Genomic DNA, 23288 nt, shown 5'->3' with positions numbered 1-23288 from the left:
TCTCGCAAAATGAAACATTCACCTCAAAACAGTTTTACCTGTGTTCAAAATCAAACACTGCTCTCAAATCATAAAGAAGAAGTGATCAAAATGATATATACACTCTCAAGCAGTCAGTAAACAGCAGTCAGTAAACAGCAGTCAGTAAACAGCAGTCAGTAAACAATACACCGAAAAATAGAAAACACATTGTTCAAAACATACAATTCTCAGGGAGAAGCACATTTTTAATCTAAAAAAATATTCATATTTTTCCGTCTTTTGATGAACGAAAACATGTTCTATCATAGTAGCTCAAAATTGATCAGGAATTACTACTCTGCTTTGCTCTTTGCAATTTTATTTTTTGGTTCTTCCTCCTCCTTGTATCCCTATTTTTACAGTACTGTACCCTGCATCTCACAAACGTGTCCTTTGTCTCTGTGATACTGTAAATCTTGTTCTTTGTTGATATGAACCTGCAACCAGTCAAAATCTATTGAGCAGTCAGTACTGTTAATAAATGGAAAGCACAATGTTCAGGGCCAGACAATATGTCCATTGTACAGTATACAGCCTACAATGCACTGTACTACAGTATCCATTCTCAGACTTTCTCCTTCCCACCTTCAACAACCTGTTTGCTCTCTGAACTGACTTATATTGGTTGTGTCACATCATTTGAAACAGGTTAAATCCATGTTGAGTGGTTGTGTTCAATCAATGACATGTGTTCTCTACTTGTATTTGATTGTTGCCACTTGTGTTTACCAGTATGGATGACATGTGCATTAGAGTGCAGAATGTGTTTACCAGTATGGATGACATGTGCATTAGAGTGCAGAATGTGTTTACCAGTATGGATGACATGTGCATTAGAGTGCAGAATGTGTTTACCAGTATGGATGACATGTGCATTAGAGTGCAGAATGTGTTTACCAGTATGGATGACATGTGCATTAGAGTGCAGAATGTGTTTACCAGTATGGATGACATGTGCATTAGAGTGCAGAATGTGTTTACCAGTATGGATGACATGTGCATTAGAGTGCAGAATGTGTTTACCAGTATGGATGACATGTGCATTAGAGTGCAGAATGTGTTTACCAGTATGGATGACATGTGCATTAGAGTGCAGAATGTGTTTACCAGTATGGATGACATGTGCATTAGAGTGCAGAATGTGTTTAGAGTTTTGCTGAAAAGTCTAAGTGAGATCTGCAAATGGTGTTTTACCATGTGAAATGGTTTAAGGTTTGACAACAGACTGCATAATTAGCTAAATGAGTCCAGGCAACTGAGAACTTTGTTCAGCCAATGGGTTTTAGTGTTTTAGCAATTGAGAAAAACTGTAATAAAGCAGTGAACATCCCATAATGCTTAGGATCATGTATAAAATACTGGGCAGGCCATTATTTTGGCTACCCTGGCTATGCCCCCATAGGATGACAATGCCCCCATCCATAGAGCACAAGTGGTCACTGAATGGTTTGATGAGCATGAAAACAACGTAAACCGTATGCCACGGCCGTCTCAGTCACCAGATCTCAACCCAATTGAACACTTAGGGGAGATTCTGGTGTGGTTTCTGAGACAGTTATCCACCATCAACAAAACACCAAATGATGGAATTTCTCGTGGAAGTATGGTGTCACATCCCTCCAATAGAGTTCCAGACACTTGTAGAATCTATGCCAAGGTGCTTGGAAGCTGTTCTGGCAATTGCTCAGAGAAATAGATTTGGTTTAACAAGTAATATTTTTGTTTCTCAAAAATGGGTGCCGTTTTTCTCGCAAAGTGAGATATTGAAAAAAAATGTCGACCCCTACCTTTTTGAGAAAAACAAATATTTATTGTTAAACAAAATCTCTTTCTCTGAGCAACTGTATTAGTATAAAATAAAATAATTTCCAAAATGTTTGGAGCACACAATATAGCTCAGTATTTGAACTATTTCAATGTTTTATACATAGATTTTTGCTCACCTTTAAACAGGGTGTCAATCAATTCATACCCCACTGTATATATTCTCCTTCGAGATAGTGGCATTTAGCTAGCGGATCATTCTCTGGTTCATTCTTCCCCTCGGTTTTTGTCCTCTCCAATGTAAGGAAGGAGGGAGCAGTGGCCCTACAGAACACCCAGTGGGAGAGAGAGAGAGAGAGAGAGAGAGAGAGAGAGAGAGAGAGAGAGAGAGAGAGAGAGAGAGAGAGAGAGAGAGAGAGAGAGAGAGAGAGAGAGAGAGAGAGAGAGAGAGAGAGAGAGAGAGAGAGAGAGAGAGAGAGAGAGAGAGAGAGAGAGAGAGAGAGAGAGAGAGAGAGAGAGAGAGAGAGAGAGAGAGAGAGAGAGAGAGAGAGAGAGAGAGAGAGAGCTGAATGGAATGTCTCTGATTCTCAATGTTCCGTCTCAGAACACATGATAACATGGAACTTCTATCGTAAGGTGAGTACACATTCTATTGATTCACGCACCTGCTTTTAGATATTACATCCCTAATACATGTTTTCATATGACATATCTGTTTAATTAACATGTATTTACATGACATAGCGTAAATATTTCCTTACATACTTGACTCATTTAGGTTTATCCCATGGATAAAACTTGTCAAGTTAAGTTTTGGCTAGAGTCTTGAGTCATGTAGCAGGTTAGGGCATAGTTATAGAGCCAGTGGGCATCAGGAGAAAAACGACAAGCAACAGTACTCTTCTGTCAGGCAGGTGATTAAGGCTTAAAATTAAAATAATTAAGTGATTGAAGGAAGGAATAATCAACACTATCAATTGTTTCTCCTAAACACAGCACAGCTCCGTAACAGGGAATCACTCACTAACAGGTAAGCAGACAAAGAAATATTGATGTATTTATTATTTGGTAGATTAATGATAGTGATTTTGGGCCGTTTTAAAAGAAGACTGCCAACTTGTCACTCAGTGGTGCTGAACTCTTGGAGTTAACGTGCCTCGCGTAAGAATGTTACTGATAGGGACAGTCCATGAAGTATCTTATGGATTTTACCATGGACTTACAAAGAGCACGGTTTGCATATAGAAGACTTCATGAAATACATGGAAACTGATCAAGGTTTATTGATAATGTTTCTGATATTATACTGCTGATCTTTCAAACTGTGGTAAAGACAGACAGTTTGAAATGCATTTTCTTCAATGTAACTTTTGATCTTATTAGAAAGTAATGTTCTTAAACATCATGTCGTCAGGAATGAGTCAGTGTTAGGGGTGACCCCCCCCCCCCTCTCTTCCTCCCACAACCCCTGACCCCTGACCCCAGTAGAAGGATGACCTGCCACTCATTGAGCTCCTTTGTACGGAGCCTGTCCAGGAGAAAACCTCTGGAGCCTGAGGGAGAGGAGTCCACTTTCAACCGCTGTCTCACCACTCTGGATCTGGTGGCCCTAGGGGTGGGGAGTACCCTGGGGGCAGGGGTCTACGTTCTCTCTGGGGAGGTATGGCTACATTAACACTGTTGATCTGGTGGCCCTAGGGGTGGGGAGTACCCTGGGGGCAGGGGTCTACATTCTCTCTGGAGAGGTATGGATACATTAACACTGTTGATCTGGTGGCCCTAGGGGTGGGGAGTACCCTGGGGGCAGGGGTCTACATTCTCTCTGGAGAGGTATGGATACATTAACACTGTTGATCTGGTGGCCCTAGGGGTGGGGAGTACCCTGGGGGCAGGGGTCTACATTCTCTCTGGAGAGGTATGGATACATTAACACTGTTGATCTGGTGGCCCTAGGGGTGGGGAGTACCCTGGGGGCAGGGGTCTACATTCTCTCTGGAGAGGTATGGATACATTAACACTGTTGATCTGGTGGCCCTAGGGGTGGGGAGTACCCTGGGGGCAGGGGTCTACATTCTCTCTGGAGAGGTATGGATACATTAACACTGTTGATCTGGTGGCCCTAGGGGTGGGGAGTACCCTGGGGGCAGGGGTCTACATTCTCTCTGGAGAGGTATGGATACATTAACACTGTTGATCTGGTGGCCCTAGGGGTGGGGAGTACCCTGGGGGCAGGGGTCTACATTCTCTCTGGATAGGTATGGATACATTAACACTGTTGATCTGGTGGCCCTGGGGGGGGTGGGGATTGATTACCTAGGGGGCGATATATGGATACATCTCTGATTGTTGCACTTATCCTTTTCTCTTTTTTTAACGCTTACCTGTCAACACTTTAATACTTTAACACTTAGCCATATGTAACACTTTAATATAACACTTTAATGTAACACTTTAATGTATCACTTTAATATAACACTTAGCCATATGTAACACTTTAATGTAACACTTTAATGTAACACTTAGCCATATGTAACACTTTAATGTAACACTTTAATGTAACACTTTAATGTAACACTTTAACGTAAAATTTTAACCTAACATTTAACCAAACATTTAGCCTAACATTTAACCAAACATTTAGCCTAACATTTAACCAAACATTTAGCCTAACATTTAACCAAACATTTAGCCTAACATTTAACCTAACATTTAGCCTAACCAGGTCATGAGTATATCTGGACCACCTATTGAGATGTGCCTTTTGTTCAGTAAAACAAATCCAATCAAATTGTATCACATGCACCGAATACAACAGGTGTAGACCTTACAGGGAACTGCTTACTTACAATCCAGTAACCAACAATGCCGTTTTAAGACAAATAAGTGTTAAGTAAAAAATAAGAAATAAAATGTACAAATAATTAAAGAGCAGCAGTAAAATAACAATAGCGAGGATATATACAGTGGGTACCGGTACAGAGTCAATGTGCAGGGGCACCGGTTAGTTGAAGTAATATGTACATGAAATTGTAAATAATGATGCACAATGAGGATGAGGAAGTGAATTGTTGGTTGTGGAAAGTAGTAATAAAAAGTGATATTGCAAAAACAGTGTCTGGACCTTTCTATAATATTTGAGGGAGTTTCCCTAGCCACTGGGCTTCTGCATCTGCATTGCTTGCTCTTTAGGGTTTTGGCCTTGTATCTGGAAACTGCTGGTATGAAAAAGGGATTTATAAAAACGATTGAATTGATAATGATATCTATTAGGTTGCTAGGACGTCGTCAGGTCCCAGCATCATCATATCCTTCTTCATCGCTGCCGTGGCCTCCATCTTTGCCGGCTTGTGCTACGCTGAGTTCGGGGCCCGCGTCCCCAAAACGGGGTCTGCATATCTGTACAGCTATGTGACGGTGGGAGAGCTACTGGCGTTTATTACCGGATGGAATCTGTTGCTGTCCTACGTCATAGGTAAGATACAACTGCATACTACTTCATTCTACTTCAGGAGTTTTCCTAACTATGATTTTGGGAGTGAACTATTCCCATCTGATCTACACTCACAGGCCAGTTTATTAGGCACGCCACCCCATTCACGAAAATTGATTTCTCCTATAGACAGTCACGTGGCTGTGGCTTGCTATATAAAGCAGGCAGACGGGCATCGAGGCATTCAGTTACTGATCGATTGAACGTTAGAATGGGCAAAACGTGTGACCTAAGCGACTTTGATAATGTTATGATCGTCGGTGCCAGGCACGCCGGACTCAGTATCTCAGAAACAGCCACCCTCCTGAGCTTTTCACGCACGACAGTGTCTAGGGTTTACCAAGAAGGGTGCAACAAACACAAAACATCCAGTCAGAGGCAGTCCTGTGGGTGAAAATAGCTGTTGATGAGAGAGGTCAAAGGTCAAAGGAGAAGAATCATGCAAAGTGATACAAATAAAGCTCCTGTCCAAATATAAAGATCCAGTCCATTTAAAGAATTGTAGGCCCCTTAAACTCCAGTGTTGTAGTGCAAAAATTCTAGCAAAATGTATAGCACGTAGAATAAAAAAGGTATTGTCGGACATTATTAATTCTAATCAGACAGGTTTTTTTTTACATGGATGATACATTGGAGATAATATAAGGCAAGTACCAGAAACAAAAAAACACTATAAAAAATCTGGGAATCCAGGCCTGCTCTTCATAGCAGACTTTGAAAAGGCTTTCGATTAAGTACAACTGGAGTTTATATATAAATGCCTGGAACATTTACATTTTGGAGAATCTCTTATAAAATGGGTTAAAATCATGTATAGTCACCCTAGGTGTAAAATAGTATAGAATGGCTACTTCTCAGAAAGTTTTAAACTGTCAAGAGGAGTAAAACAAGGTTGTCCACTATCGCCATATCTATTTATTGTGGCCATCGAAATGTTAACTATTCAAATCAGATCCAACAATAATATCAAGGGAATAGAAATCCATGGCTTAAAAACAAAGGTGTCATTGTACGCTGATGATTCATGTTTTCTTTTCAATCCACAATTAGAATCTCCCCACAGCCTCATAGAGGATCTAGATACTTTTTCTAACCTCTCTGGATTACAACCAGATTATGCTCAGTTTATTATGTATTGGATCTCACAACAATACTACTTTTACATTACCGTGTAGTTTACCAATAAAATGGTCTGGTGGTGACGTGGACATACTCGGTATACATATCCCGAAAGAAAGAAACGATCTCACGACAATACATTTTAAGAGAACGTTTGCAAAAATGGATAAGATCTTGCTACCATGGAAAGGAAAACACCTGTCCATTTGTGGAAAAATCACCCTGATTAACTCTAGTCATATCCCAGTTTACCCTGATTAACTCTCTAGTCATATCCCAGTTTACCCTGATTAACTCTTTAGTCATATCATATCCCAGTTTACCCTGATTAACTCTTTAGTCCTATCCCAGTTTACCCTGATTAACTCTTTAGTCATATTGTCAGAGTCTATCTAAAGATAGCGAAGGAGTCAGGCGCAGGACACAGATAAGAGTGACAATCACTGATTTACTCAATGCTAAACATAACAATATCCCGTTGCAAACAAGGACAAAACAGACTCAAAACACACCGGAATACACGAAAGACAATCACGCACAAAACAGAAAGGGAAACCAGAGGGTTAAATAAGGAACATAATTATGAGATGGGGAACCAGGTGTGTAAAACAGACAAAACAAGAGGAAAAATGAAACATGGATCGGTGGTGGCTAGAAAGCCGGTGACGTCGAAAGCTGCCCGAACAAGGAGAGGGAACAACTTCGATGGATGTCGTGACACATATCCCAGTTTACCTACTGTCTTATGGTCTTGCTTACACCTAGCAACCTGCTTTTTAAATTATATGAGAAAAAAAGATTCCACTTTATTTGGAACGGCCAGACAAAATTTAAATGGCCTACTTATATAACGAATATGAATTCGGAGGGCAGAAACGATTAGATATTAAAGCATTAGACCTCACTGAAGGCTTCGGTCATACACAAGTTATACTTACATTTGAAATGGTTCTCTAGTAAATTAGTAAGAATGTCTCACCCCATGTTCAAGAATGGCCTTTTCCCCTTTATTCAGATTATAACCTCTCACATTCAGTTATTTGAAAAGGAAATCATCTCCCAAATATCACTATCAATATAAGCCATAGAAAGTTGGTTGCAATTTCAATTCCACCAAAAAAAGACAGAACAAATAATACAACAAATATTGTGGTTAATTAAACTCAAATATATTAGGAGGCCTTTTGCCTTTGCCTTCCCTCATTGTAAATAAGAATTTGTTCTGAACTTACATGCCTAGTTAAATAATGGTTCAATTAAATTAAAAAAACTTTTAAAAAAAGGTATAGTCTTTGTTAATGATATCATAAAGACCACTGGTGCAGTTATGTCACACATGCAGCTAACTAAAAGATGTGTAAATGTCTGCTCTACCCAGAATTACAAACAACTGTTTGCAGCATTACCTCAAAAAATGGATGAGGAAAGTGGAAGGGGGATAAGGTAAGTCACTGGTCTGTCCGCCCTGCATTAAAGACCATCATTGGTTAAAGAGAATTGTGATAAATTAAAATATATACCAGTTAAGGACCAAAAAATGGATAGCAGTGCCATATAGATGGTAAAATAGTTGGAAGAGATTTTTGACGTACCGATTCCACGGCACATGGTTTTATGAACTGATACGCAAACTTCAAATTTTTCAATTTAAATTTTTATTCAGAATTCTTTCAGCCAACAGAATGTTACTTATATGGGGGATACAACCTTCCCCGCTCTGCAGATTTCGCTGCGAAGAGGCAAAATAATTAGATCATTCGTTTTGGTAATGTCCATATGTAGCTTGTTTTTGGTCGCAGATTCAGAAATGGTTGAAGAATTGCAATATTTAACTGAAGCTAACTCTACAGATAGCACTACTGGGTGATCTGAAAAGTCATAGTCAATCGATCAATAATATAATCATACTTTTAACCAAAATGTTTATTTTCAATTAACGATCTGTACAAAAAATGAGAATGTATGTATGTATGTATGGATGGATGGATGTACTGTATGTTTCCCATGCCAATAAAGCCCTTAAATTGAATTGAATTTGAATTGAGGCAGAGAGAGAGAGACAGAGAGAGAGAGAGAGAGAGAGACAGAGAGAGAGAGAGAGAGAGAGAGAGAGAGAGAGAGAGAGAGAGAGAGAGCGAGAGAGAGAGAGAGAGAGCGAGAGAGAGAGAGAGAGAGAGAGAGAGAGAGAGAGAGAGAGAGAGAGAGTGAGAGAGAGAGAGAGAGAGCGAGAGAGAGCGAGAGAGAGCGTGAGAGACAGAGAGAGAGAGAGAGAGAGAGAGAGAGAGAGAGAGAGAGAGAGAGAGAGAGCGAGAGAGAGAGAGCGAGAGAGAGCGAGAGAGAGAGAGAGAGAGCGAGAGAGAGAGAGAGAGAGCGAGAGAGAGCGAGAGAGAGTGAGAGAGAGAGAGAGAGAGAGAGAGAGAGAGAGAAAGAGAGAGAGAGAGAGAGAGAGAGAGAGAGAGAGAGAGTTGAGAACAAGTTCTCATTTACAACTGCGACCTGGCCAAGATAAAGCAAAGCAGTGCGACACAAACAACAACACAGAGTTACACATGGAATAAACAAACATACAGTCATTAATACAATAGAAAATACAATAAAAAATAAAAAAAAGTCTATGTACAGTGTGTGCAAATGAGGTAGGATAATGGAGGTAAGGCAATAAATAGGCCATGGTGGCGAAGTAATTATAATTTAGCAATGTAAACACTGGAGTGATAGATGTGCAGAAGATGAATGTGCAAGTAGAGATACTGGGGTGCAACGGAGCAACAACAAAAAAATAACACAATGGGGATGAGGTAGTTAGATGGGCTATAATACAGATGGGCTATGTACAGGTGCAGTGATCTGTGAGCTGCTCTGACAGCTGGTGCTTAAAGTTGGTGAGGTAGATATGAGTCTCCAGCTTCAGTGATTTTGGCACTGTGATAGACTGCAACCAATTTGCTCAGTAGAGTGTTGGAGGCTATTTTTTAAATGACATCGCCAACGTCAAGAATCGGCAGGATAGTCAGTTTTACGAGGGTATTGTAACGACCCTGGGTTACACGTGGATATCGGATATCGACTCACATATCGGCATATCAGGCTAGAAGGTTGATGGTCTGAGACCTGATCCCTGCCTGTTTCATTACAGTATGTTTGGCAGCAGATGTGAAGGAGGCTTTGTTGCGAAATAGGAAGCCGATTCTAGATGTAATTTCAGATTGGAGATGCTTAATGTGAGTCTGGAAGGAGAGTTTATAGTCTAACCAGACACCTAGGTATTTGTAGTTGTCCACATATTCTAAGTCAGAACCGTCCAGAGTAGTGATGCTGGATGGGAGGGCAGGTGCGAGCAGCAATCGGTTGAAGAGCATGCATTTAGTTTTACTTGCATTTAAGAGCAGATGGAGGCCACGGAAGGAGAGTTGAATGGTGTTGAAGCTCGTCTGGAGTTTCAACCAGGAGGTGCTACTGTGCTCTTAAAAACAACTCCACGGCAGTTAAGTTAGCTGATAATTAAGAGCCTAGATAGTTGGAGTCATTTACCTAAGGTTAAACAATCACATTTTTGCCTAGACTTAACCAATCACATTCATATCTACCCTCTAGGGCGCTCTGGGTATGTACGATATGACACAACACAGTAAAATTATGATTCAAAATGAACTCTCTTCTCTTACCGTTATCTTCTCAGGGATGGTTTTTTATATATATATTTATTTAAGAACTGATTACTGATTGATGGATTGACTGTGTAGCACTTTACACACGTCTCCGTATATGGTTTGAAGATGAAAAACGCCTAAATTGGAACGTAGTGCGCTGAATGGCGTTTTGACTGATAGCACCGCTTGACTGATAGCACCGCTTGACTGATAGCACCGCTTGGCTGATAGCACCGCTTGACTGATAGCACCGCTTGGCTGATAGCACCGCTTGACTGATAGCACCGCTTGACTGATAGCACCTCTTGACTGATAGCACCTCTTGACTGATAGCACCTCTTGACTGATTGCACTGCTTGACTGATAGCACCGCTTATCTGATAGCACCTCTTGACTGATAGCACCGCTTGACTGATAGCACCGCTTATCTGATAGCACCGCTTGACTGATAGCACCTCTTGACTGATAGCACCTCTTGACTGATAGCACCTCTTGACTGATAGCACCTCTTGACTGATAGCACCGCTTGACTGATAGCACCTCTTGACTGATAGCACCGCTTGACTGATAGCACCGCTTGACTGATAGCACCGCATAAAACAAGACGTTTTTTCCCTCATTTTCTTCTGCTAATTGGGTAACTTTTGCAAAAAGAAAATCTGTCTGAGTTGAGGGAAATTCTGTAAATTAAAAGGACTATAGGATTATAATAAATACCACTTTGACGTCATTACAGTCCAAATGGGCACTTCACATATCATCAAACCCTCATGTCGTATACAGAGTCAACATTTATGATCACTATGTTTAATGTTACAAGATGACATGGCGTCATACCGTGGGTTGTTCTGAACCGCACCAAAATGAAGATCTGTTTCTCTGAATTGCCCCGTGAAAGCAATCTAAGATCGTATTTTATAACTTAGCTAGTCATGTTGGCTTAAAGAACAAGCTTTCAAATCATGCCCACCAGATTGCGATGTATAATGGGCAGTTTTGGGATTTCATAAACAAGAACAGTAATTGTGTGATAGCGGGGATGCAGGGTTGGGTTCCAAACAAAACAACTACACGTCTGCCTGCTCTAGTTACCCAACTGGCAAAGCTACAGTAGGAGAGCTCTAAAAAGCACCTTATAGTTGAAAACAATAATTACTGAGAAACTGTGGACATGTCTGTCCACTTGGAGACTCCTCTCACTCAAACCTTTGTAATTTTCTTGTCTTATGTTGCACCTTTTCCACATTTTCCAGGTATATTCTCAACATGTTACTGAATGTATCCGGAGTATTTTCAGATTTCGTTGTCAACAAATGTGGCGAAAAGTACAGTAAATGTCAAATGCGCATAAAATCAACAGTTTAATGTTTGGATTCAGTCTTGTGTCAGGTGAACTGTTGTATCGTCTCACCTTTGTTTTAATAATTTTCACAGTATCTATAAACTGTTCCCTTTCAATTGCTACCATGGTTATGCCTATGCTTTTCATGTGTCCTCTGTAAGAGACATTTGAATTTAACCCTATCCATAAAGGCCGATTCCCACCATTTGTAAAGGGTTGATTGATTGATCCAGCTATTGTCATATTGGCTAATCTCCTCTCATCATTATCCTGTCAGGGACGTCTAGTGTGGCGAGGGCTTGGAGCGGAACCTTTGATGACCTCATCGGCAACGTCATGGGGAATTTTTTCAAAGAAAACCTTTACATGGGCTTCCCGGGCCTCGCAGAATACCCAGACTTCTTTGCTGCTGGGCTCATTATGCTCCTGGCAGGTAAACTAAATCAGATTGATTGACTGATTGATCACTGGTTCGTTTAACAGCATAGCGACATTAAAACTGTCTGGTACTGATGATGATGATGATGATGATGATGATGATGATGATGATGATGATGATGATGATGATGAACACATTTCACGTGTTTCTGTCCTGTGAAGGTCTGCTGGCCTTCGGTGTCCAGGAATCGGCAATAGTCAACAAGATCTTCACGGCCGTCAACATCCTGGTGCTTCTGTTTGTCATTGTAGCGGGCGTTGTCAAGGGAGACGTCGGTAACTGGCAGATCAGTCAGGAGGTGCTCGTCAACGCTACAGCGGAATTACAGTATGTTTGTCATTGTAGCGGGCGTTGTCAAGGGAGACTTCGGTAACTGGAATTACAGTATGTTTGTCATTGTAGCGGGCGTTGTCAAGGGAGACGTCGGTAACTGGAATTACAGTATGTTTGTCATTGTAGCGGGCGTTGTCAAGGGAGACGTCGGTAACTGGAATTACAGTATGTTTGTCATTGTAGCGGGCGTTGTCAAGGGAGACGTCGGTAACTGGAATTACAGTATGTTTGTCATTGTAGCGGGCGTTGTCAAGGGAGACGTCGGTAACTGGAATTACAGTATGTTTGTCATTGTAGCGGGCGTTGTCAAGGGAGACGTCGGTAACTGGAATTACAGTATGTTTGTCATTGTAGCGGGCGTTGTCAAGGGAGACGTCGGTAACTGGAATTACAGTATGTTTGTCATTGTAGCGGGCGTTGTCAAGGGAGACGTCAGTAACTGGAATTACAGTATGTTTGTCATTGTAGCGGACGTTGTCAAGGGAGACGTCAGTAACTGGAATTACAGTATGTTCCATTACAATACATGAGATATCCTTCATCATCACCAAACGTGCTAGAAACTTCAGTTGAACACATTTCTACAGTCACATGTGTGTGAGCGCGTTATAGCCGTTGTATTAGCAGGAAATATTAGCGTGAATCTTTCAACCGAGATTTCTGGAAAACCAGGGAAGATTGGGAAAGTTACTAGAATTTTGCAACCCTATATATATATATATATATATATGCAGTTGAAGTCGGAAGTTTACATCCACTTAGGTTGGAGTCGTTAAAACTCGTTTTTCAACCACTCCACAAATTTCTTGTTAACAAACTATAGTTTTGGCAAGTCGGTTAGGACATCTACTTTGTTCATGACACAAGTCACTTTTCCAACAATTGTTTACAGACAGATTATTTCACTTATAATTCACTGTATCACAATTCCAGTGGGCCATAAGTTTACATACACTAAGTTGACTGTGACCTATTGTGACCTCTCTAGGAACCTAAATTCTACAGTCAGTGCATTCGGAAAGTATTCAGACCCCTTGACTTTTTCCACATTTTGTTACGTTACAGCCTAATTCTAAAATGGATGAAATAATGTTTATTTCCCTCATCAATCTACACACAACCCCCCATAATGACCAAGCAAAAACATGTTTTTAGAAATGCTTGCTAAGTTTAAAAAAATTAAAACGTAAATATCACATTTACATAAGTATTTTGACCTTTTGCTTGAGTCTTCTTGACTCTACAAGCTTGGCACACCTGTGTTTGAGTAGTTTCTCTCATTCTTCTCTGCAGATCCTCTCAAGCTCTGTCAGGTTGGATGTGGAGCGTTGCTGCACAGATATTTTCAGGTCTCTCCAGAGATGTTAGATCGGGTTCAAGTCCAGGCTCTGACTGGGCCACTCAAGGACATTCAGAGTCTTGATCCGAAGCCACACCTGCATTGTCTTGGCTGTGTGCTTAAGGTCATTGTCCTGTTGGAAGGCGAACCTTCGCCCCAGTCTGAGGTCCTGAGCGCTCTGGAGCAGGTTTTCATCAAGGATCCCTCTGTACTTTTCTCCGTTCATCTTTGCATCGATCCTGACTAGTCTCCCAGTCCCTGCCACTGAAAAACATCCCCAAAGCATGATGCTGCCACCACCATGCTTCACCGTAGGGGATGGTGCTCGGTTTCCCCTAGACATGAGGCTTGGCATTCAGGCCAAAGAGTTCAATCTTGTTTTCATCAGACCAGAGAATCTTGTTTTTCAGGGTCTGAGGGTCCTTTTTGCAAACACCAGCGGGCTACCATGTGCCTTTTACTGAGGAATGGCTTGTTTTGGTACCCTTCCCCAGATCTGTGCCTCGACACAATCCTGTATCTGAGCTCCACAGAGAATTCCTTTGACCTCATGGTTTGGTTTTGGCTCTGACATACACTGTCAACTGTGGCACCTTATATAGACAGGTGTGTGCCTTTCCAAATCATGTCCAGTCAATATAATTTACCACAGGTGAAATCAGGTCCAATCAAGTTGTAGAAACATGTCAAGGATGAGCAATAGAAACAGGATGCATCTGAGCTCAATTTTGAGTCTCATTGCAAAATGGTCTGAATACTTATGCAAATAAGGTATTTCTGTTTTATCTCTCATCGTTTTGCAAACATTTCCTATATTGTGACCTCTCCAGGAACCTATCCTCCACAGTCAATGTGACCCCAGTATATATGTCCTGTATTGTGACCTCTCCAGGAACCTAACCTCTACAGTCAACGTGACCAGTATGTATGGGGCTGGAGGGTTCTTCCCGTACGGTTTCGACGGGACAATCTCTGGAGCCGCTACCTGTTTCTACGCCTTCGTAGGCTTCGACTGCATCGCCACAACAAGTAGGCCTACCTGCTTTGATCTTTGACAATGCACAGAGACACTAACCTATATACATCAGAAACATTAATAAAGCCAGGCGCTTCTCCAAGCTTTGTCCATACAGTATCTTTGGTAATGTCTACTCTACTCAGAATACTTTTTTGGGGTGAATGTTTAGGCATATTGTAAAAGTCGATATTCTTCGTGATTAAACTTTGCTTGCTCAATTGATCGATATTGGCTGATTGATTGACCATTCTACTGACGTCGCTGATTAGAGGACATTGTCACAGGCTATTCAAACATTATCACAGGCTATACAAACATTGCTGATTCACAAATATTATCAACCATTATCAGATGCAGCCTAACAGATCGTAATATCAATCAACCCCAATCGACTTATGGACTGATTGATTGACAGCGCTTCATTCATTCATTCATTCATTCATTGTCTCTCTCCAGGTGAGGAGGTGAAGAACCCTCAGAAGTCCATCCCGCTGGGCATCGTGGCGTCTCTCCTCATTTGTTTCCTGGCCTACTTCGCCGTGTCGGCAGCCCTCACTCTGATGATGCCCTACTACATGCTGAATGTTAACAGCCCGCTGCCTGTGGCCTTCATGTACATCGGCTGGGGGCCCGCCAAGTATGTGGTGGCTGTCGGCTCGCTCTGCGCCCTCTCCACCAGGTAGGTAGGAGAACATGTGAAGTACCTGGTCGATGATGTCACCAGGCGTCATTACGGTTAGTCAGTTGGCCGGTTTGTCTCTGTCTGTCTGCCTGTCTGCCTGCCTGTCTGTCTGTCTGTCTGTCTGTCTGTCTGTCTGTCTGTCTGTCTGTCTGTCCGTCTGCCTGTCTGTCTATTGGTCTGTCTGTCTGTCTGTCTGTCTGTCTGTCTGTCTGTCTGTCTGTCTGTCTGTCTGTCTGTCTGTCTGTCTGTCTGTCTGTCTGTCTGTCTGTCTGTCTGTCTGTCTGTCTGTCTGTCTGTCTGTCTGTCTGTCTGTCTGTCTGCCTGTCTGTCTGTCTGTCTGTCTGTCTGTCTGCCTGCCTGTCTGTCTGTCTCCATAAAACGAGATTAACCATAGTTACCAGGTTGCAAATGATTTTGGCCTCGTATTCTGTTGTTATAGCTGTTTTGCTGAGATTGTAACGTGGTCCTGTGCTGAGTCTGCATGCCAAATGGCACCCTTATCTCTTTATAGTGCACTACCCTATTGGCCCTGGTCAAAAGTAGTGCACTATATAGGGAATAGGGTGCCATTTGGGGCATAAACCTGAGACTGTAACATGTCTGATTGCTCTCTGTGTCTGTCTGTCTCCTGTACAGCCTGTTGGGTTCCATGTTCCCTATGCCCCGCGTGCTGTTTGCTATGGCCAGAGACGGCCTCCTCTTCAAGCCCCTCAGTAAGGTCAGCGCCAGACAAAGTCCTGTCATCGCTACCCTCTCCTCCGGGGTCGTAGCAGGTAACACCCCATCCCTCTCTATCTCTCTCTCTACCCTCTCCTCCGGGGTCATAGCAGGTAACACCCCAACCCTCTCTATCTCTCTCTCTACCCTCTCCTCCGGGGTCATAGCAGGTAACACCCCATCCCTCTCTATCTCTCTCTCTACCCTCTCCTCCGGGGTCGTAGCAGGTAACACCCCATCCCTCTCTATCTCTCTCTCTACCCTCTCCTCCAGGGTCATAGCAGGTAACACCCCAACCCTCTCTATCTCTCTCTCTACCCTCTCCTCCGGGGTCATAGCAGGTAACACCCCATCCCTCTCTATCTCTCTCTCTACCCTCTCCTCCGGGGTCATAGCAGGTAACACCCCATTCCTCTCTATCTCTCTCTCTACCCTCTCCTCCAGGGTCATAGCAGGTAACACCCCATCCCTCTCTATCTCTCTCTCTACCCTCTCCTCCGGGGTCATAGCAGGTAACACCCCATTCCTCTCTATCTCTCTCTACCCTCTCCTCCGGGGTCGTAGCAGGTAACACCCCATCTCTCTCTATCTCTCTCTCTACCCTCTCCTCCGGGGTCATAGCAGGTAACACCCCATTCCTCTCTATCTCTCTCTCTACCCTCTCCTCCGGGGTCATAGCAGGTAACACCCCAATCCTCTCTATCTCTCTCTACCCTCTCCTCCGGGGTCGTAGCAGATAACACCCCAACCCTCTCTATCTCTCTCTCTACCCTCTCCTCCGGGGTCATAGCAGGTAACACCTCATCCCTCTCTATCTCTCTCTCTACCCTCTCCTCCGGGGTCGTAGCAGGTAACACCCCATCCCTCTCTATCTCTCTCTCTAGCCTCTCCTCCGGGGTCATAGCAGGTAACACCCCAACCCTCTCTATCTCTCTCTCTACCCTCTCCTCCGGGGTCATAGCAGGTAACACCCCATCCCTCTCTATCTCTCTCTCTACCCTCTCCTCCGGGGTCGTAGCAGGTAACACCCCATCCCTCTCTATCTCTCTCTCTACCCTCTCCTCCGGGGTCGTAGCAGGTAACACCCCATCCCTCTCTATCTCTCTCTCTACCCTCTCCTCCGGGGTCATAGCAGGTAACACCCCATTCATCTCTATCTCTCTCTACCCTCTCCTCCGGGGTCATAGCAGGTAACACCCCATTCCTCTCTATCGCTCTCTCTATGTTCTCCTCCGGGGTCATAGCAGGTAACACCCCATTCCTCTCTATCTCTCTCTCTACCCTCTCCTCCGGGGTCATAGCAGGTAACACCCCATCCCTCTCTATTTCTCTCTACCTTCTCCTCTGGGGTCATAGCAGGTAACACCCCATTCCTCTCTATCTCTCTCTCTACCCTCTCCTCCGGGGTCGTAGCAGGTAACACCCCAACCCTCTCTATCTCTCTCTCTACCCTCTCCTCCGGGGTCGTAGCAGATAACACCCCAACCCACTCTATCTCTCTCTCTACCCTCTCCTCCGGGGTCGTAGCAGATAACACCCCAACCCTCTCTATCTCTCTCTCGTTCTCTTTCTCTCGTAGAGATATGAAGAGTTTGTTGTGTTTGGCTTATGATATATTTTGTGTAATGATTTATCTACGGTAAATACTTGAATGCTTGTTTGTTTTCCATTCCAGCGATAATGGCCCTGGTGTTTGACCTGAAAGCTTTGGTTGATATGATGTCAATTGGGACACTCTTTGCCTACACACTTGTGGCTATATGCATTCTTATACTAAGGTAAGTATTTCACAAATATCCAAACTTAGATAAACAGCCATCGTCTATTTAGCTAAATAAAAGGTACTAAGTTGATTTTGTAACATCTAGGTACCAAGAGACCCAATCAGAAGACTCAGATCTCCAGATTCTTGAATCAAGCACCAAGTTTGGTTGTCTCAAACCACCATCATTTCCAACATCGGGCACCTCGAAAACAGTCACAAGTTTGACTGTCTTTTCTGGTGAGCATAACGGTTTGACAAGAAATCTCCAATCAATCTGTCTTTAAATTTGACAAGTAATATTATTCAAAGATTATCTACATTTTAAAGGTGCTGTAGTACCTGCAGTGGGACATTATGTAGCCTTACACCCTTTCTTTCAGACATTCTTCCATCGGCCTCTCTCTGTTCAGTTGTTCTTCTCTCACCCCCTTCCTCTCTCTCCCTGATCAGTTGTTCTTCTCTCACCCCCTTCCTCTCTCTCTCTGTTCAGTTGTTCTTCTCTCATCCCCTTCCTCTCTCTCCCTGATCAGTTGTTCTTCTCTCACCCCCTTCCTCTCTCTCTCTGTTCAGTTGTTCTTCTCTCACCCCCTTCCTCTCTCTCCCTGATCAGTTGTTCTTCTCTCACCCCCTTCCTCTCTCTCTCTGTTCAGTTGTTCTTCTCTCACCCCCCTTCCTCTCTCTCCCTGATCAGTTGTTCTTCTCTCACCCCCTTCCTCTCTCTCTCTGTTCAGTTGTTCTTCTCTCACCCCCTTCCTCTCTCTCCCTGATCAGTTGTTCTTCTCTCACCCCCTTCCTCTCTCTCTCTGTTCAGTTGTTCTTCTCTCACCCCCTTCCTCTCTCTCTCTGTTCAGTTGTTCTTCTCTCACCCCCTTCCTCTCTCTCTCTGTTCAGTTGTTCTTCTCTCACCCCCTTCCTCTCTCTCTCTGTTCAGTTGTTCTTCTCTCACCCCCTTCCTCGCTCTCTGTTCAGTTGTTCTCTCACCCCCTTCCTCTCTCTCTCTGTTCAGTTGTTCTTCTCTCACCCCCTTCCTCTCTCTCTCTGTTCAGTTGTTCTTCTCTCACCCCCTTCCTCTCTCTCTCTGATCAGTTGTTCTTCTCTCACTCCCTTCCTCTCTCTCTGATCAGTTGTTCTTCTCTCACTCCCTTCCTCTCTCTCTCTGATCAGTTGTTCTTCTCTCACCCCCTTCCTCGCTCTCTGTTCAGTTGTTCTCTCACCCCCTTCCTCTCTCTCTCTGTTCAGTTGTTCTTCTCTCACCCCCCTTCCTCTCTCTCTCTGTTCAGTTGTTCTTCTCTCATCCCCTTCCTCTCTCTCCCTGATCAGTTGTTCTTCTCTCACCCCCTTCCTCTCTCTCTCTGTTCAGTTGTTCTTCTCTCACCCCCTTCCTCTCTCTCTCTGTTCAGTTGTTCTTCTCTCACCCCCTTCCTCTCTCTCTCTGATCAGTTGTTCTTCTCTCACTCCCTTCCTCTCTCTCTCTGATCAGTTGTTCTTCTCTCACCCCCTTCCTCGCTCTCTGTTCAGTTGTTCTCTCACCCCCTTCCTCTCTCTCTCTGTTCAGTTGTTCTTCTCTCACCCCCCTTCCTCTCTCTCTCTGTTCAGTTGTTCTTCTCTCATCCCCTTCCTCTCTCTCCCTGTTCAGTTGTTCTTCTCTCACCCCCTTCCTCTCTCTCCCTGATCAGTTGTTCTTCTCTCACCCCCTTCCTCTCTCTCTGTTCAGTTGTTCTTCTCTCACCCCCTTCCTCTCTCTCTGTTCAGTTGTTCTTCTCTCATCCCCTTCCTCTCTCTCCCTGATCAGTTGTTCTTCTCTCACCCCCTTCCTCTCTCTCTGTTCAGTTGTTCTTCTCTCATCCCCTTCCTCTCTCTCCCTGATCAGTTGTTCTTCTCTCACCCCCTTCCTCTCTCTCTGTTCAGTTGTTCTTCTCTCACCCCCTTCCTCTCTCTCTCTGTTCAGTTGTTCTTCTCTCACCCCCTTCCTCTCTCTCTGTTCAGTTGTTCTTCTCTCACCCCCTTCCTCTCTCTCTCTGATCAGTTGTTCTTCTCTCACTCCCTTCCTCTCTCTCTCTGATCAGTTGTTCTTCTCTCACCCCCTTCCTCTCTCTCTCTGTTCAGTTGTTCTTCTCTCACCCCCTCCTCTCTCTCTCTGTTCAGTTGTTCTTCTCTCACCCCTTCCTCTCTCTCTCTCTGTCTCTCTCTCTCTCTCGCTCTCTCTCTCTCTGTCTCTCTCTCTCTCTCTCTCTCTCTTCTCTCTGTCTCGCTCTCTCTCTCTCTCTCTCTCTCTCTCTCTCTCTCTCTCTCTCTCCAGTGGTGTGTGTATGTGGTCTGTGCGTCCTGCTGACCCAAGCGATAGACGCTATACAGCGGCAGGAGATCTGGAGCATGGTGTGTGTGTCCATCGTAGCCTTCATCCTCCTGGTCCTCGTCATCGTCATCTGGAGGCATCCACAGAACCAAGCCAAGGCTGCTTTCATGGTGAGAAGCACTGTCGGAAGATGGACACCTGCATATAAAGAACGTTAATCACAGGCTATTCAAACATTATCACAGGCTATTCAACATTATCACAGGCTATTCAAACATTATCACAGGCTATTCAAACATTATCACAGGCTATTCAAACATTATCACAGGCTATTCAAACATCGCTGATTAGAGAACATTATCACAGGCTATTCAAACGTCGCTGATTATAGGATATTATCACAGGCTATTCAAACATTATCACAGGCTATTCAAACATTATCACAGGCTATTCAAACATTATCACAGGCTATTCAAACATCGCTGATTAGAAGACATTATCACAGGCTAATCAAACATCGTTGATTCACAAATATTATCAACCATTATCAGATGCAGCCTAACAGATCGTAATATCAATCAACCCCAAATGTGTTTGAAATGCAGAACGTTTACCTTTGGGCCCGGGACCCTGTGTGGTACATTGTTTGTGTCTTTATGTTGGCATTTCAGTAGAGTTCTCTTACCCCCTGCTGTCTGCTCCTAGGTGCCCTTCCTGCCCGTGCTGCCGGTAGTCAGTGTGTTTGTCAACGTCTACCTGATGGTGCAGTTAGGACGAGACACCTGGATGAGATACGCCATCTGGATGGCCGTAGGTAAGTACTCTACCCAACACTTCTCTACCCAATTATACATGCCACAAGCACTAAACTGGGAGGCTGGTGGGGATGGATGGGTCATTTTCTATCTATCTGACCTGATATCAATAGGAGTGTGGGTTGTTTCAAGTTGGTTGGAGGCTATACAGGATGTCAGAGGGTTGAGGGGTTCTCTCTGATCTCTCTCTCTCTCTCTGATCTCTCTCTCTCTCTCTCTCTCTGTGTATGTCTGTCTGTAGGGTTCCTCATCTACTTTGGTTATGGGATCCGTAACAGTGTTCAGAAGCAGAGGAACCAAACCCGCCAGGTGGAGATTGAGACCATCAGCGGTGTGACGAAGGAGGAGGCCTTCAAAGAAGACAGATTCTGAGGCTGAGTGGAAAGGACAACACAGGAGTGGAGAGAAGAGGAGAGGAGAAGAGAGGACATAGGAGAGAGAGACAAGACAGGACTGCAGCTGACAGGACAGGACGGGAGCTGACAAGACAGAGAAGGTCTGGAGAGAGAGATATTTACTGTCACTTTTTATTGTTTATTTCACTTTTGTTCATCTATTTCACTTGCTTTGGCAATGTAAACATACTGTATGTTTCCCATGCCAATAAAGCCCCTTGAATTGAATAGAGAGAGTTAGAGAGAGAGAGATGTTCTGATGTTACATTGTGTATTTAAGAGAATTCCTGTCTACTGTAAAACTAAAGGCTGGTTTATACTGTCTGTACACTAGAATTCAACAAGTGTAGTTGGTCAAAACAACATTTCATTTATAACCATTATGTCTGTACATTTCCACAGTCATTTACAACTTCCAAATAATGTATTTTATAAGGAGGCATCGTGGTGGTCTTTGATTGAAAAAATATATATATGTGTTTTCTCATTGTTTTGTCATACAGTATTGATATAGATCAAATACGACATGTCCCCCAAAAATACATTGCACGTTTTAGGAGTTGATTTAGTCAGCTGTTCAGTTCACGTGAGATTTGGTTATGGTGGTTTAGAGATCGTGAGGTCATCTACCTCTGCATCTGTTGCTGTTGTAAGAGTCGGAACGTGGAGATGACCTCATTATCTCTCTGTGTATTTAGTCCGAGGCCAATATGAAACATCGTCTGAACAACAATGTCAACTATTGTAACAAGCTCTAACAAACTCATCAGATGTAAGTTCAACACTTTTCCATGACAACAGGATGAGGGGAAAGAACGTTTTCCCAAGCAGGAAAAGCAGTTAATGTGCTTTGCCGAAAGCAAGATCGACTACTGTATTCCTACACACTCCAAGGCGTATTAGTGTGCTTGCTGACCTAGTTGTTTGAGAAAAAATGACCTTGATAACTATTTATACTTTTTGAACTATGACCACATAAAATACAACGCATTTATATAGATTTACAATGTGAGATTTTTCAGAATAGTCCTGCTCTTCAACTGTTTATGCTAGTCATCAAAAACAGCAAGGGACCTTCATCAAAAAAAGTTATTTAACTAGGCAAGTCAGTTAAGAACAAATTCTTACTTTCAATGACAGCCTGGGTTAACTGGTCTAGGAACAGTGGGTTAACTGGCCTAGGAACAGTGGGTTAACTGGCCTAGGAACAGTGGGTTAACTGGCCTAGGAACAGTGGGTTAACTGGCCTAGGAACAGTGGGTTAACTGGTCTAGGAACAGTGGGTTAACTGGTCTAGGAACAGTGGATTAACTGGTCTAGGAACAGTGGATTAACCGGTCTAGGAACAGTGGGTTAACTGGTCTAGGAACAGTGGGTTAACTGGTCTAGGAACAGTGGGTTAACTGGTCTAGGAACAGTGGGTTAACTGGTCTAGGAACAGTGGATTAACTGATCTAGGAACAGTGGATTAACCGGTCTAGGAACAGTGGGTTAACTGGTCTAGGAACAGTGGGTTAACTGGTCTAGGAACAGTGGGTTAACTGGTCTAGGAACAGTGGGTTAACTGGTCTAGGAACAGTGGGTTAACTGGTCTAGGAACAGTGGGTTAACTGGTCTAGGAACACTGGGTTAACTGGTCTAGGAACAGTGGGTTAACTGGTCTAGGAACACTGCGTTAACTGGTCTAGGAACACTGGGTTAACTGGTCTAGGAACACTGGGTTAACTGGTCTAGGAACACTGGGTTAACTGGTCTAGGAACACTGGGTTAACTGGTCTAGGAACACTGGGTTAACTGGTCTAGGAACACTGGGTTAACTGGTCTAGGAACAGTGGGTTAACTGGTCTAGGAACACTGGGTTAACTGGCCTAGGAACAGTGGGTTAACTGGCCTAGGAACAGTGGGTTAACTGGTCTAGGAACACTGGGTTAACTGGTCTAGGAACAGTGGGTTAACTGGCCTAGGAACAGTGGGTTAACTGCCTGTTCAGGGGTAGAACGACAAATTTGTTCCTTGTCAGCTCGGGGGTTTGCAACTTGCAACCTTCCGGTTGCTGCTCCACCGCTCCAACGCTCTAACCACTAGGCTACCTGCTGGTTACCG

At 43.6% G+C, this 23288-nt stretch overlaps 1 protein-coding gene across 4 annotated transcripts; it reads left to right on the top strand.

The window, feature by feature from the left end:
* Positions 1 to 2294: 2294 nt before the first annotated feature.
* LOC109878033 (cationic amino acid transporter 2) lies at positions 2295 to 22368 on the top strand. 4 transcript variants are annotated; one of them, XM_031789540.1, is made up of 14 exons: positions 2295 to 2421; positions 2782 to 2815; positions 3274 to 3445; positions 5056 to 5257; positions 11664 to 11819; positions 11987 to 12152; positions 14390 to 14526; positions 14972 to 15194; positions 15834 to 15970; positions 17590 to 17692; positions 17783 to 17916; positions 19979 to 20145; positions 20681 to 20789; positions 21032 to 22368. In XM_031789540.1, exons 3-14 carry the CDS (start codon positions 3278 to 3280, stop codon positions 21160 to 21162), a joined length of 1833 nt encoding a protein of 610 aa, XP_031645400.1. In that variant the 5' UTR covers positions 2295 to 2421; positions 2782 to 2815; positions 3274 to 3277; the 3' UTR covers positions 21163 to 22368. The 4 variants fall into 4 exon arrangements, with proteins under 4 accessions (XP_031645400.1, XP_031645399.1, XP_031645398.1 ...); XM_031789539.1 differs by having other exon boundaries at positions 3271 to 3445; XM_031789538.1 differs by having other exon boundaries at positions 2295 to 2815.
* Positions 22369 to 23288: the final 920 nt, after the last annotated feature.

The sequence above is a fragment of the Oncorhynchus kisutch genome, linkage group LG15 (assembly GCF_002021735.2).
Source record: "Oncorhynchus kisutch isolate 150728-3 linkage group LG15, Okis_V2, whole genome shotgun sequence".
In the NCBI taxonomy this organism is placed as follows: domain Eukaryota; kingdom Metazoa; phylum Chordata; class Actinopteri; order Salmoniformes; family Salmonidae; genus Oncorhynchus; species Oncorhynchus kisutch.
This window is presented reverse-complemented; position numbering and strand designations above follow the sequence as displayed.